Source organism: Equus przewalskii, chromosome 16 (genome assembly GCF_037783145.1).
Source record: "Equus przewalskii isolate Varuska chromosome 16, EquPr2, whole genome shotgun sequence".
Classification (NCBI taxonomy): Eukaryota; Metazoa; Chordata; class Mammalia; order Perissodactyla; family Equidae; genus Equus; species Equus przewalskii.
In genome coordinates, this window is record NC_091846.1 from 14,281,561 (window position 1) to 14,298,670 (window position 17,110).

Below are 17,110 nucleotides of genomic sequence, written 5' to 3' on the forward strand. Positions count from 1 at the left end.
CTTCTCTTCCTAGACACTTATCTAAATAAAATTAAGTGAAGAATAGAATTAAGTAATAAAATATTGGATTTAAATAAAGAAGTTGTGTAATTTAGTTTATAGTTGTTATAAATTAATAGTTTTATTCAACTGATTTTTAAAGTGGTTTAATATGCTACATTTTTATTCCTGGCAGGAACTAATTCCAGAGTTCTATTACCTACCAGAGATGTTTGTCAACAGTAATGGATATCATCTTGGAGTCAGAGAAGATGAAGTGGTGGTAAATGATGTTGATCTCCCGCCTTGGGCAAAAAAACCTGAAGACTTTGTGCGGATCAACAGGATGGTAAGAGAGATTTTGTTTTTCCTTGAGCAGTCACCAGGAAGTAAAAATATTCTGTAGTTTTGTTTTGTTTCTAACTATTAACAAATTGTCATTTAACAGTTCTAAGGTCAAAAATTTAAGGAAAAAAAAAGAAAGTATTTTAACTGTTGTCTTTTGACAGCATTCTTTATTGTAGAGTGGAATTTCCTTTCATGAGGACTAATAAAGGAATGGTAATTCAGCTACATTTACTCCCTTAGGAGAAAACGATCAGATGAGGACCTATTGACTAATATAACCTATTATATAAATGCTCGAAATGAATGCTCATTCCTTATTTTTGTCTACTGACTAAATCTGCACTCTTTCTTCACTCGTAAAATATTTAAAACAAAATAATTTACATTTAGAACATATTTGCAAAGCTGTGAACCATACCTTAAAATGTCACATACTTGACTTTAAGAGAACGCCCATCTAGTAATCATTCTTCAATGAAAAATGTCATTACTTTTTAAATCTATATGACAGATGTCTCTGTGCAAATAAAAAATGTGTAAAAAGAATGTTTGCATGTGGGAATTTTTATAGATTTTCATGTGTTTTTATCCATATTTAAGGAGATTTTAATCTCAAACTAGTTATAGTATATGGACATGAATGAACCACTTTACCAAACAACCTCTCGAGTGTACTCTTGTTCTTGGTCCATTGAGAAACTATGTCAATAAAGCCTATTCGCCAAAATATATTTTTTTAACTCTGTTACACTCACTCCCATTTTTTTCCAACTATCTCACGAATATGTTTTGTTTTGTTTTTATAGCTTATTTATTTGAATCAGAATCTAAATAAGGTCCACATTTTCCAGTAGAGTTCACGTATCCCTTAGTCCCTTTTTTTGGTAAGAGTTATATAAGTCATATATATCACACAAATATAATTCACATACCATTTAAAGTTAAAAAAATTCGGTGGGTTTTAGTCTATTCACAGACCTGTGCAACCATCACCAGCATCAATTATGAACATCTTTTATCCCCCCATAAAGAGACCCCAATACCCTTTCGCATCTCCCCCATTCTCCCTGTTTCCCACAGTCAGCCCAAGGCAGCCATGAGTATACTTTCTTTCTCTATAGATTTGCCTTTTCTGGACATTTCACAACAACAGGATCATGCAGTCTGTGGTTTCTCCCTCAACCCCCTGATTTTGTGTCTTTTTTTTTTTTTAACGTCACTGTCAGTCACATGCTTTCTGCTGTTTTGGAGCTATATTTCCTAAGAAAATTTCTCTAAGAAATATTTTATTTTAATATGCTTTATTTTAGAAAGCTGTTGCTGATGTAATAGACCTATGTTTGAAAGCACTATAGATAATCTGCAATCTAGTCTTCCCCTTTGGGGGAATATAATGTGTTACATATATTTTATATGTGATTTCTCTCACTTCTCAATCCGTAAATTGGCTCTTTCAAATATATGGAGATCTTTCATACTATTTCCTTGAACAACAGATTATTTCTTCAACAATATTTCTTCAATTTATATTTTCAATGTGAAGGATTTATAGTTCAATAATGCTTCTAAACTTCTAAAAAATCTCTACTTATTTTTAGAATTGTTAGTCTATTACCACACTATCCTACATACTTGAACACTGGCTACAATATCAGTGTAAGGACACCAGATCTACAAATTCAACCCTAGAGACCCACTCCATATCCGTGTCTCTCAGTCACGTCATTCCATTTTATATTTCTAGAGCCCAGAACTGTACGTGGCATAGAGTGGTTGGTCAGTAAATATTTGCTGAATGAATGAATCATGTGGGGATAGTGATCTCAATGATTTCAGCATGTCATCGAGTTAGGTTCAAACTAGTCATAATAAATGAATCCTTAATTTGGCAAGCAAGTAGCCAAAAATTATTGGACTAGAGTTTCTTTTGCTCACGCTGTCAAACTCAACTGATTGAACAGAAGATTTCATGTAGGTGGTAATAATTACTAAGTGCCAGTTTGTATATTGGAAAGAGAATAACTTGGAGTTTAAAAATTTCCTGCTCTTGAATCTGGGTCTGCCATTTACTAGCTTCGCTGCCCTGGGTAAATTATGGAACATCTCTGGCCCTCATATTTCTCATCTGTAAAATGGGGAAACTTTATGAATGTGTAAAAAAATCATTATTATCATAAAATTCCTTTCTTTTCAGTGTAGAATTTAATGATTTTCTACTAAATTTGCAGAGTTGTGTGACCATCACCACAATCTAGTTTGAGAACATTTCCATCACCCCAGAAAGATCCCATGCCCATTTGCAGTCACTCCCTGTGCCCAACTCCAGCTGCTGGCAATCATTAATCTGCTTTCTATCTCCATAGCTTTGCCTTTTCTGGACATTTTGTATAAATAGAACCATACAGTATGTGTTCTTTTGTGCTTGACTTCTTTCACTTAGCATAGTTTTTGAGGTTCATCCATGTTGTAGCATATATTAGTATTTTGTTTCTGTTTTTCCATAATGGTATTTCACTGTATGGATATACCACATTTTGTTTATACATTCATCATTGGATGAACATTTGGGTTGTTTCCACTTTGGCTATTATGACTAATGCTGCTATGAACATTCACATATAAGTCTCTCTGTGCACATACATTTTCATTGCTTTGGGATATATACCTACAAGTAAAATTTTTTGAGTGATATAGTAAATTTATGTTTAATTGTTTAAGAAACTGATTGTTTTTGCCAAGTGACTGTACCATCTTACATTCCTTTTTAGCAATGTATGATGGTTCCAGTTCCTCCATGTCTTCACCAATACTTGTTATTGCCTGTTTTTTTTTCTCATTGTAGCCGTTCTAGTGTATGGGATTTGTAGTAATATCTTGTTATAGTTTTAATGTGCATTTCCCTAATGACTAATGATATTGAGCATCTCTTCATGTGCTTACTGGATGCTAAAACATTTTTAGATATATTTTAATAAAACATTAACCAGTGATTCATTGTAAATACAACCTTTGTGTTCCTCATTAATGACAGAAGGGTACATGCCCCCAGACTTTGTAATTTTATTAAGGATATGCCTAATTGATAAAGAAAAGACAGTCATACTTCTAAAGACAAATCCCTAAGGCAGCATCATACGCAGAATTTTTTGAATGTTGGAAAGGTAATTATTATGGATAAGAAACTATCAGGTAATTAATACTGATATAAACTGAACAAGCACACCATATATTCCTGACTAAATCTGCAGAAAAATCATAATGCCTCATTCATCAAGTGTGATGGGTGGTAATGCAATCCAACTATATCAACTTTCCACATAACCGAAATTTCTAGATTTTTATAGCCAAATGCACACTTGTATGAAACATTGTTATGGTTATTTTTCTAAAATTTATTGCTCCTTGGTTCCTGACCCTCTTATACAAAAGATGAAATAACTGCTCTTTATTATCATGAGTGCCCGTTATTATTCTATGAAGTGATATAATTCTATATCTATTATTCTTCTATTTTCTTCTTTAGATTGTCAGCTATCACCACTCTTCCCTTTAATAGCCATACTGATTAGAATTTGTTGCTTGTTAACTCCCTATTCTACAAAACCAGATAAACAAATTTATCAAGGCCTTATGATAAATAAGTCAGTCAAAGAAATTTTCTTTAGAGAAATTGAAAAAAAATTGGCTGCTTTTTGCATCGATTCATTAAAGAAAAGAGAGAGAGAAAGAGAGTCAGTCAAGTGCTAACTGAGCCCCTAAAGGAAATGTGAACTTTGTAGCTTGGGTAGAGAGTGCCTTTATCTTCCACCTCAGGTTTTATTGGCCATTGTCTAATCGATTCCAGATTTGGGAGTTGTATACTGAAACATGAAGTGACAAGATTGTGCCCTTAGTGAGTGGACTGTTACTATAGACAGGCCCCATTTTATACTTCTCCTTACATACACACTGCTATATGACTGGCCTAGGACACTCTTCTTACTTCCCTGGTGGAGTTGCTTACATTTTTTTCTCTACTTTCCTCATCCCAAGACTTACTGCTAACAACAGCTGCAAATCAAGATGGAAACTCTAATCTTAGTCACCTTCCCCCACACCCCAGTGATGGTGCTGCGTCATCCCAAGGTGAAGCTTCACCAAGATAAAATAATGACAGTGATAGTGCCTATAGCCTATCCAATTTATTGAGTCGTATTCTTTGTCGGATATTCTGCTAGAGCTTCAGGTGCGTTATTCTTGTAATCCTCAAAAGAGCTTCTGAGATAAGAATTTTCCCGAAACCCAGTGAGGTAAATTACCTTGCCAAGTATGACCAGTTTATCAAGGTGGCAGTGTTCTTGTCCACAGTCTCCAGGACAGAGTAAGTGGTGGCTTGAGGAGCTGTGGAAAGAAAGAAGGAAAAGGAGAAGGTAAGGAAACATGTCTTCTAACCAAAAGCCAGTACCTTGGGGTCAGCAGAGGAAAAGAAAGAGATGAGTGGGAATTGACGGCAAACCAGCAGCATGTTCCAGCCTCAGGAGCTATTCAGACCTGACCTTCTGTGATCTTATTTCTACCTCTTTTATCCCCACGCTCTCATCCTGTAAGGCTCCCTTTCCCAGCCCATAAAACTTCTGCTGAGAGGGGGCCGGCCTGGTGGCATAGTGGTTAAGTTCACATGCTCCACTTTGGCAGCCCAGAGTTTGCGAGTTCTGATCCTGGGCACAGACCTATGCACCACACATCAAGCCATGCTGTGGCGGCATCCCACATGCAAAATAGAGGAAGACTGCCACAGATGTTAGCTCCGGGACAATCTTCCTCAAGCAAAAAGAGCAAGATTGGCAACAGATGTTAGCTCAGGGCCAGTCTTCCTCACCAAAAAAAAAAACTTTGCCTTAGAGCTAAGTTCCAGTTCCCACTGCCCAGCAGGTGTCAGAGGAAGGCTAGTCTTCAACTCTACAATTGGAGAGAATGGCATTAGTTTACATTCTAAACTTTAGAGTCACACAGAGGACTTTAGGCCTGGAGCAAACCTTTATTTGAATAAGGAGGCTGAGAACCAGAAAGGCAAAGTGGCTTACCCAAGGGCTTAATGTAGGTGCCTTTTCTTACTTACCAGGCCCCACATCACAGGTTGGAATTCTGAATAAAATGTCCCCCACACCCACATATAGTCTTTAAAACTTCACTTATATTTTGAATGAAATATGGCTTTATCGGTCAACTTAAGAACCAATAAAATAATACTGTTTCTACTCAATATATGTTCCAAACAACAAACTATAAAAGAACTTTGGAATATTATCTGTTTGTTATTTGCAAACTATCCGTATCTATGTATGGATGACCTCCAAGCACCAAATTTTGACTCAGATTTATAATTCAGTTTTAATCAGCAGCCCTCTGGCCTATCTCATTATTCATAAGATTTTTTTTAAAACCTTTTCCTTAGAAGTACCTGATTCTCACCAAGTAGTTTCATATTATTCAGGTTTTAAGAGAATTAGCAGATTATTCATTGAAAGATATAGACTGAGAAATGATTAGAATTCTGTAAAGACAATTTAAGCTCTGAAATAGATTTTCCCCATTACTTTAAAAGAATAAAATACATGAATGCAAATTTTGAGTAATAAATTATTTTTTTATTTATAATTGCTCTGAGAACTTCTATTGCACATAAATAAAATATGGGAAGTCATTTATTCCTGATACTAACATCACCAGTTCAAGAACTGACTTCTGTTGATATGCCTCTTACCTCTTGTATCTTGTCTTTCTAACAGCTGCAGCATTGCCAGCAAATTTTAACTAAGGCGAAAGACAGTGCTCTTTTGAAATAAATCTCACTATTTAGTATCCCTGTAAATGCATATCCATCAATCAGGTGTGTCCAATGTGCCAGGAACTGTAAGGATTGCATAGAATATGGTGAAGTAACTGTCCCTCAAAGATTTACTCTCACATATTCAAACGGATGAAGTTTTATAATTGACTAAAATTTGACAGATACGTGTGCATTTCTGAAAATGTCGTAAAACGTAGTATACTTTTATTATAAGTAATAAGTTCCAACTTGTGTTCATGAAGAAATGAAGGAAGCAAGGCACTGAGGTTTTCTCTATTCTAAACCAAATTCCTGTTGTCTTCTGGGCATTAATGAATCTGATGAGACTTGTGAGCTAAACCTTTTCTCCATAGACTGGAAGACTTTAGACAAAATTCTGCATATCTAGGACAATCAAACAGCCCCAGTCTTGGTTTTCTGCCACGCCAGGGTGCAGTGCCAGGTTAAACGGGTCATATTAGGCAGTGCCTTAGCTAGCTCACACTGGGTGGCTTGATAAGTGTTTCTTCTTTCCCTGGGAACTCCATAGAATAGAAAGGGAAAGCTGCCATGTGTATCAACAAGATTCTACATCCATGGCCACCCTTCTTGGTTGCATCAGAATTAGAACTAAAGGACAGACAGAAACTGCTGCCTCTGGGAACAGTCTTAAGCATCAAAAGATACCCTATAAACATAGCTATGTGCGTCTACAGCTGCTCTCCTCTCAGTGTCTCCTGGACTGCTTTTCTTCAGCTTGAAGTTTTCCTTCACAGCACCATGTTCATAGTTTCCTTCACTCCAACTTCTGGTCAGTTTTCCCATTATACTGATAGGAAATGATCATAGTGCTATCATGAGCGATAATGTCAGGCATCTGTGTTAAAGCTAGAAAATTTAATCAATTATCTACATAGCTCCTTTTTTCCCTGAAGGAATATTTATTGGATGAATATTTCTCTAATATACAAAGCCTGAGTAGTAATAGAAAATATAGAAGTGTCTAAATTTTCCATGAAGTCCATGAATACAACCTCCAATTTTTATATTGTTTTGTAGCATTAAAAGTTTCTAACTTTATGCTGGCTGGGTAGCTCATATAGGATTTAGTTCTTATGAAATAGGTTTAGAGAAAATATGCTCCAGTATATTTATAATTTGGACTGGGATTATCTTCAGTTATTTGAAGGAGTTCTTTGTAATGAGCCTAAAGTATAAAATGAAAATGTCATATATCCCAAAGAAATGACATTCGCAGTGGTAAAAAGCCTTCATCTCTTTGTGTGGATTAGTATTCTGTATCCATGAGCCTTCCCTCCTTTTTCTTTCAAGCTGTCTTTAAGAAATTCAAGGCAAAGAAGACAAAAATAATATTATAAAAAGGGATGATATCATTGATTATAAATTATCAGTTTTATTATCCCATGCCAGCAATTGAAAAGATATTTGGTATACTTGTAGAAGCCTTTACATGTCTACAACATAATTTCCTTTTCTTATTTTTAAAAATGAAACAATTCTTTGGTTTTTAATAATGTATTTCTTTTAGTCCATTACTGTTTTTTTAGTTATGGGCAATAATATATATATGATTGCTTAGAGTTGCTTATATTTTGTAGATACAGTGGTAGGGATTGTGTATCACTGAGGAACTGTGAAATTCAAAAATTGGTCTCATTAGAAAACCTGGAAAAGTGATATAGACACTTTTAGGAGACATTTCGATAAATTCTGAATGCATTGAGTTCATACATCGAGAATTGGTTTAATTTATCCACACCAAGCTAGGCTGATTACGACCACTTACTCATGAAACATTAATAAAGCCCTGTGTTCGTTTCTAACCTGATTATAATCTGACCTCCTCACAAAGGACAGAAATAGAAAGTATCTCTGATAACATTACCCTAATGCTGGGTTCATCAATCATAATCGGCCCTTTTGTTTAATTTGTTTTAGAAAAAGGCCTTTCATGATGTGCACTGATAATCTCATCCAGTGCTCTGCCCAGCAGATTCCTGGTGCTGCTGGGCCATGAGCAGAACATTCTCAGTCTGCAGAGCAGAGCACAGTGCACTGAGGCAGAGAAAGCAGTGTTCAGTGTGGTTTTGCTTTTATTATGTTACATCCCTTATGAGATTTTAACATTTTAAAGAAAAGTCTCTTTTTGGTAGGTAAAATTTTCATTTGGGGTATATTAAACATCTTGCTCAAAAAAGGATTTTAAGCAAACAGCATAACATAAGAATTTTGGAATTCTTATACAGTAACTCAAAACAGTGGGATAGATATCTTGTGTTTGGGTGTCTGCTCTGCCACCCACTAGCCAGGACACCTTGGACACATAAGGGACCCGTAACTCTTGGAGCTGCAGTGTCTTCCTTATCTCTGAAACTGTGGATTCATTCATTCCATAAATCTTTATTGAGAGCCAGCTCTCAGCAAGGCATTATGGAAGCACAATGAAGAATTGGACATAGATCCTACTCAAAAGAAAACTAGACTAGAGAAATTCCTTCATTATCCCAGTCATTAGAGCCCTCTTATACACTTCATACTGCTCTGGGCTCTGGAAACACAAGCATGAGCAACACAGTGAGTGGCCTTCTGGAGCACACACTCTTGTTGGGAACACAGACAAATAAACATACAGTCACAGTAAAAGCTGGCAAGCACTAGAATCCTTTCATTCAACAGATGATTACTGAGTACTCCAGAAGCTGTTTCCTGTATTTGCAGTTTACCACTGAACAGATAAAGATCCCTGCCCTCACAGACCTTACTTTTGATCAAAGGGAGACAGACGATAAACAGTAAATAAATCAGTAAGCTACCTAGTTTGTTAGAAGGTGATCCATACTGTGGGAAAAAAGTAATGCAAGGTAAGGGGATCAGGAATCCAGGAGAGGGTGGTCAGAATCCCCTTCTCGTGAAGGTGAGACCTGAACTAAGACCTGAAGGACATGAGAGAGTGAACCAAGTAGCTTTCTTGGGGAAAGAGCATTGCAGGCAGAGGGAACATATGAGCAAAGGCCCTGTGGCTGTGAGAGATGGTGGTGGCTTGGACCAGGAGTAGCAGTGAAGGTAGTAAGAAATTAGTTGATTCTGGATGGGCCAACAGTCTCCCACTGCAGCTTCCTAGCAGTAACCATTTTCCCTCAGATTTCTCTAGTCTTACAGTGCCAGGTAAAGGCGGGGCAGGGGTGGTATGCAGAGTGATGATGGCAAGAGCAGTGGAGATAGATCCACTACATTTTAGTAATTTCTGCTAGGAATGGGATGGCTGTGGAGGATTTATCGCCTATTGTCAGCTTAGAGTTTCAGCAGAAATTCAAGCAGCAGGAAAAGCCCAAGTCAACATGTTTATCCTCCACTAGATTGTGGTCTTTTTGAGGACATAGAATGCGTATTCATCTATAAATCCTCCACAGCTAGTGTCCTACATATGGTAGGGGGTCAGTAATTTGGAGCTGGAGAAAGATTAGATAGACTATGTTCACCTTGTTTATTTGCATTTCAGGGGGATGTGCTCCTGGAGATCAGAGATTTTCTCTTGTTTATCACTGTATCCCTGGGGCCTAGAACACTGCCTGGCACATAATAGATGCTCCACGTTGAGTGAATGAATGAAGAATGAATGAATGAATGAATGGCTCTTCCCTCTGTTTGAAATCCTCTTCCCCCAGATGTCCTCACAGTTGTAGTCTTTAATTGTCGCAAACTCGAGGCAGCCTTCTCTGACCACCTTCTCTAAATTACAGTCCCTTCCCCATCCATACATACTCCTTAACTTTCTTCCTTGCCTTTCTCTTTTCCTTAGCACTTTCCACCTTCTGACATACCTCTATCTTACTAATTATTTTGGGTTTTGTTGGTCAATCTCCACTACAGAGTCACCTCTCGGGTAGGGATTTTGGTTTCTTTTATTCTCTGCTGTAATCCTAGGATCTAGAAGAGTGTCTGGCATATAGCAGATCGTCAGTCAATATTTGTTGAATGAATAAATGAGCTTCTTTCCCACCCCTACCCTCACTTCCTCACATTTCTTTTCTTCCTCTTTCGACCAATACAACTTTCCCATTGCTTAATTAATCAATCAATAAATATTTATTAAACACTTTTTCCCATGCTAAGAGCTATGGGAAATGCAAAAGAAGCTTTAGATGTGGTTCCTATATTCAAAGCAGCTATATTCTAATTGAGGATACAGTATTGCAAGTTTGAAACAACAATTAAGTGCTAATTGCTAATAACCCCATTCCTTTGTATAGCACTTTATAATTGATATGTAAATTGATTTTCACAAGTAAATTTGCATACATTATCTTACTACATTAAACAGGAGGCTATTGATGATAAGTGTTGTAGAAATTCATAGAAGAATTCATAGTGTATGGCTGGAGAACTCAGGAAACAAACATTGGACTTGAGTAAGAAGGATGGATATTACTTGAAAAAGAAGCAGGAGGATAAAATGCTTTCATCTTAAAGAGAAAGGAGTAACAAAGGCTCAAAGGTCATACCACTGTGGGTGCCTGGGGCTGTGAATTTTCTGTGCTCATGGAGCCAGGGATATGTATCAAAAGGTCTGAAGAAATAGTGGGGGAGGGTAGGATCAAGGTTTGAAACGCCTTAAGGGTCAGGTAAAGTTTACAGTGAATGTGTTATGCTAGGAGGAGCCTTGGAATATTTGAAATAGAGGATGACAATATGCACATGATGGTTTCAGAAGCCTGTTCCACCAGAAGGATGCAGGATGGGTTGGATTAGAGAAAGAGGTCGAAGTCTAACGCAGTATCCCATAGTGGAGAGCACTGAGAGCTAAGACTTCGATGGCGCTAGTGGGAATGGAAAATGTTATTATACATTATACATCCACTAATCAATCAAGTAATAGAATAATTTAAGCCCCCCAAAATAACCATTTAAAACAACTGTGTTGTCTTTTACTTAAAATAATGGACTCTTTCACTGGGTAATAGCTATAACTTCAGTTTAATCATAAAGAGAAGCTCTAGCAAAGATACTACATTGCATAGAACTAGCAGTAAGATTTTCTGATTGTCCACTTAAATATATGCAACTCTATTTGCATATTTTTTTCAATTATTTCAGTTTTTCAATATCAGAATTTTTTCATTATCAGGAAAAGATTTTTGAGGCAGTGAGAGAAAGGGCTGGAAATATTCTTGCTCTAGTGTAGAAGAGGAGATAGAAATTCAGTATTCTTAAATAAAAGAATTCACGTGAAATGAACATTCCTCACAGTTAATTCCACTAGCCTAGTCTCCTTTTTTTGTAAGTTTCAGAGACACTTTATCCTAAACCCTCTAGAAAAAGAATTTTCTACCATCTAATACCCACGGGACAATATGGAAATTAGAATTAGGTAACTATTATCCATCTGAGAGATATCCTCTCTGGTTTAAATCTCACTCTTTATTTCCTTCCTCCCAGATCCCCAGGGTCCAGTTATGGATTGGGAATTGGTTTATCTAGGCTTAAAGCAATTGCTTCTGCTTTTAGATATGCAAGTAGAGGGTAAAGCAAGCTATTAAGACCATTATAACTCTAATAGCTTAGTAATCAAGTATTGCTTTACATTTTTCAGTTGTAAGTATTTGCAATAAAATCTTATTTCAAAGTCCAAAATGGGTTTGTGCATGAAAATATAGTTCTGAAAAGAACAAATAAGCAGATAATATGTATTTAGTAACAGATTAATACTACCATTTAAGTCTCGGTGTCAGGTTTCGGCTTTCGATAAGTCTTTATGCTTTAATTTTGTGATATCTAAAATTTGATTCTTAGATGTGCATTTGATTTAGAACCAAATTTAGCCTTTAAATGTTCTAACTGCATTGTCTTTCTTGTGTGCACAGTAACTAGCAAGATAGCCAATCTGTAAGACTTTATCTGTTTCATCTACTACCTTATTGTTTCTTGGTCATTTAATTGTATAAACCCTCCCCCCAAAAAATACTGAGGCAAAAGTATTTAAAGACAAGTAATTATTTATTGATTCACTCTGCTGCCTCTCTAACATATATAATAGAATAGGGTAACTATACACATAGAGATTTATTTAAATTTAATTAAAGATTATTATAAACAATTATGAACTAATAAGTTTTAAAACTGAGATGAAATGGATAATTAGTGAGGAAAACATAAAATGTCAAAATTGGCACTAGAAGAAATAGAGACTTACATGCCTTAAAGAAATTTAAGTAGTAAAATCTTCCCATCCCCCAAAATATCCAAGCCCATATTATTTTACAGGTGAGTTCTACCAAATTTTCAAGAGATGAGGAATTCATTCTTATGCAAGTTGTTCCAGGAAACATGGAAAGCCATCCAGCTCATTTTGTGAGGCTAGTGTGATCTTGATTCCAAAAGTAGTTAAAGGGAGGAAAAGGAAAAAAGAAATAGGCCATTTCAGGTATGGATATAAATACAGAAATTCTAAATAAAATGTCTAACAACCCAACAGTGTATTAAAAAATGAGTGCATTTGTGTGTGTGTGTGTGTGTGTGTGTGTACGTGTATTTCGTCAAGACTAATCCTTTATGATCGGGGAAAAAGACAAGGATGTTCCATATCACTACTCTTGTTTTACATAATTCTCAAAGTTGAGAACAATTCTATTAAAAAATAAAGAAGTCATACATCTATCTAATAAGAGTTGCCAGAAATAAAATCAACTTGCAGAAATCGATAGCATTTTTCTACATCATCAATAACCAAGTATAAAATTTAAATTTTAGAAAGGTAAAATTACATCAAAACTTATGAACTATCTGGAAGTTAACTTAATCAACAATACTCATGTCCTTTATGGAGAAAATTTTAAATTTTAATGCTAATAAAGTACATAGAAAATGATCTGTATATATAAACAGACATTCTGGTACCTTGGATGGGAAAACCTAATATCAGTTTTCTCAGATTCATCTATGAATTTATTGGAATCCCAACCAAAATTATTTTGATGTATCTATACACTTATTGTAAAAGTTGTAGGGAAAAATAAAGGTCCACAAAGAGTTAACTCTGAAAAGGAAGAATAAATTCTACCAGATGTTAAGATATATAAGAATTAAAGATAATTAAGATAAATGAAGATAGCAGTAGACATAAAAAGAGTGCAAAGAGCAGGAGACACACACATATCTAGATAAATAGATGGTAGATTAGGTAAGAAGGGAGATAGATAGATAGAGAGATAGATAGAGAGAGAGAGAGAGATGAGAGAGAGAAAAGGAAAAGAAGAAAAGAAGGAGAAAGGAAGGAAGGAAACAAAGGAAGGAAGGCAGAAAAGAAGGAAGGAGGGATGGAGGGAAGGAAGGAAGTACAGAAGGAAGGAGAGAGGAAAGGAAGGAGGGAGAGAGGAAAGGAAGGAGGAAAGGAAGGGGGGAGGAAGGAGAGAAGGAGGGAGGGAAGATAAGAAAGAGGGACCTTGCAAACCCTTCATTGGTTCTAGTACTTTGCCTGTTGATTGTATTGCTTTTTCTAGGTAGATTTTTGTATTATCTGCAAACAATAGCAGTTTTATATCTTCATTTCAAGTATATAGTCGCACACTAAAGATGACAGCACACATCATTGAGGAAAGGTGTGTTTGTTTTACAGAAGGTATTGGTAAAACTGACTTATATAAACAAAAATAATACCGGATCCCTATGTAATACCGCATTTGAATGAGAGTAGACTGTAAATGGGTTAAAGACCAATATATGAAGTAAAACTATAAATATAAAGCTAATTGATCAAAATATAGAAAGTTATCTTTGTAACTTCAAAACAAAATCCCAAGAGCATAAAGAAAAAAATTATTTGATTATCTCAAAATTAAAAATTTCTATTCAACATGGATAAAGTTAATAGATGTAACATTTGGGAAAATGCATTTGCAATGTTTAAAACCAACAAGGAAATATTATCTAAAATATAAAAAGTAACAACCTAAAGACAGGAACTTCCGTAAAAAAATGGGCAAAGGATATAAACAGGAAATTTACAGAAGAGGAAACCCAAAAGGCCAACGAGTATATTAAAAAGATTAAAAAGATGTCAAACTTGTTACTGATCAGAGGAATACAGATTAAAACAACGAGATATTTTGTATCTATTCCAAATATGTCTAGTGGTCTCTATAAGATTTACTTGAAATGGTTGCTGCTTAACTGATTATGTGATTATGTTGGTAGAATCTTCCTTTAAAAAATATATCTGGGGGCCGGCCCAGTGGCGCAGCAGTTAAGTTTACACATTCCACTTCCGTGGCCCAGGGTTCGCTGGTTCAGATCCTGGGTGTGGACCTATGCGCTGCTTGTCAAGCTATGCTGTGACAGGAGTCCCACATATAAAGTAGAGGAAGATGGGCACAGATGTTAGCTCAGGGCCAGTCTTCCTCAGCAAAAAGAGGAAGATTGGCAGCAGATGTTAGTTCAGGGCTAATCTTCCTCGAAAAAACAATGTGTATATATATATATATATTCTGACTTCACTACTATTTGGAATTCCCTTGAATAGATTTGGGCAATAACTACTCTATAATGAACCACCATTTTTTTCATTCTTTCATCTATTACACAAGACACTGAAAATGTTACTGAATAATTATACCAACTTTTTTCTTAATTAACTAGTTATACTGAATTGACAGAATCACTTATACAAATTGACCAAACTAATATTATAGATATAACCAATGTAGATTTTTAACCATCTCTTTTGTATCTTAGTCTCTTTTCCTATGTTCTAGTTTGAACTGCTATGTCATGACCAATGAGATAGAGTACAGAAGTTCTGTTTAGTGATAGTATGGAAACTATCCTTTCATGAAATCTAATTGCTTATATTTCTAAATGAGAAAGATCCACGATAATTGGTGTCAATAAAATACCAAAAATTTTGAAAGGAGTAAATCAAGAAAGAGGTTGAGGATAATAAATTACTAGTGAAATGTGATCACAGGAAAAGTTGAAAAGTATCATGCAGATATTTTATAGACTAAAAAAATGAAATATGATTATCATAGGGATAATTTAAGAGATCACTTATTTATTAAGTGAATTCCAAATCAGTTTCAACACCTTAGAAATCAGAGACATGCAGCCAGAGAATGACTTCATTCACATATTTTGTTAGAGCTGTAATTTAGAAATTGATTTATATGGCTACGCATAGTTGAAATTGAAGAAGTGAGCTCTCCAGCTTTTTGTTCATGTTGCTGAAATCAGTGTGCTGTTGAAGTCCGTAAGAAATTGATGATAAATAAATGCAGCAAGCGAGAGGCATAGGAGCCGTGCAGCGATTCTCACTGCTCAGAGCACCAGTGTGCACAGAACTCCAGGCTGCCTGTCGAGACACCTCCAGGAAGTTTGTGATGGCTGCTTAGGAAATGAAAAGGCCTTCTTTTTCTCTGACTCTTGATGGAAGCTTAGTATGGTCATTGACTTTCAGTAATTTACCTTCATTGCCCTCTCACCAACAAACATCTAACGTTGCCCAGTGATTCCAGGACTGTGTAATAGCAGAGTTAATTCGTAGCAGAAGGGAGGCATCCCTTTTAGTAGTGTTAGAGGTAAATTTCAAGACGTTAGACAGGAAAATAAGTGTATAGCAAAGTTTCTAATAAAATTGTTTAGGTTTAAAATAATATTTAAAAATTAGCAATGAAATTATTGTAAAATGGCATTAAAATAGGCATTTAAAATTTTCTTTTAAACATGAATGCGTTTTATAAGAAATCTATTTAATATTAAAATTCATATTGTGTGCATAATGGAGCCAAGGGAAAGTTAAGAATTTTAGAAAGAGAAAATTTTTATTTAGGTCTATGTTTTATTAGAGATTATATTTTGCCGTTTCTGGGAACAGAAGATCTAATACATACAGATAAAATAAAGGAATGTAAAGAGCATATTTGACTGACTTATATAGAATATTTCAAAGTAAGAAAAAGGAGGCTTTGCTAAGTTTTCACAGTCTCTCATTTTTTTCTTAACTCATTTCAGGCCCTGGAAAGTGAATTTGTTTCTTGCCAACTCCATCAATGGATTGACCTTATATTTGGCTACAAACAGCGAGGACCAGAAGCAGTCCGTGCTCTGAATGTCTTTCACTACTTAACCTATGAAGGCTCTGTGAACCTGGACAGTATCACTGACCCTGTGCTCAGGGAGGTAGGTGCTAAGGCACATAGCATTCCCAAACTTTCTGTCATCCCTCAAACACAAATCTGACTTTCCATCTCTTTCTGTGTGAATTTCCTTTCTACGTAAACTTTTACAAAATATAGATTTCAGGTTCTAGACAAATGTGGAAAAATGAATTTTATATGTCAAAACAAGTAATGAGACCAGCATGTTGTTCCTTTTTGAATTGCAGACATATAGAATGCCGTTCAGTATCCCTATGCTGTCTTACTTCAGTATCGTCATTAAAATGCTCACTGCTGTATGTGTTATTAATTAGTGAAACCTAGTTGAATATTTAAATACGAATAGTTCATATTAACATAATCTGCCAGTGTGTTTTTTTAATAAAAGCAAAATTATAAACTTCTAGACAGAATAATCAAAAAACTGCATCAATAAAATAGATGAGGTTATAGGATTTTACTCCCATATGTTCTCACCCTGAAATTTTATAACTAACAGTTGGGAATTATATGCTATAGTATGTATATAGGTATTTTTAGTGAAAATATTCATATGAAATATTATTTAAATCACTTCAATGTTACACAGAATGATTTTAGGTAGTGAAGAGAGAGAAGACACAACAGCTGCTAGGTAAGTGTTGCTGCAAGGAAGCTGTATCCTGGCCTTCCATTCTACAGAGATCTGCCATCTGCTGTATGCAAAACAAGTAATCATTTCTACATTTCCAGGCAGTAGAAATAAAAACAAGCTTTTTATTTTTAATTTTAGAGGTGGAAAACTTGTAGGTTTGGGAAATAAAGC

At 35.5% G+C, this 17,110-nt stretch overlaps 1 protein-coding gene across 13 annotated transcripts in view; it reads left to right on the forward strand.

Moving 5' to 3' along the window:
• The window catches only part of NBEA (neurobeachin), a 671,041-nt gene that overhangs the window by 612,353 nt on the left and 41,578 nt on the right, over positions 1–17,110 (forward strand). For all 13 annotated transcript variants that reach the window (XM_070578754.1, XM_070578744.1, XM_070578745.1 and 10 more), the window contains 2 exons: positions 176–328; positions 16,160–16,327. In XM_070578754.1, coding sequence (XP_070434855.1) covers positions 176–328; positions 16,160–16,327 — 321 coding nt within the window. The remainder of the gene's footprint in view (positions 1–175; positions 329–16,159; positions 16,328–17,110) is intronic.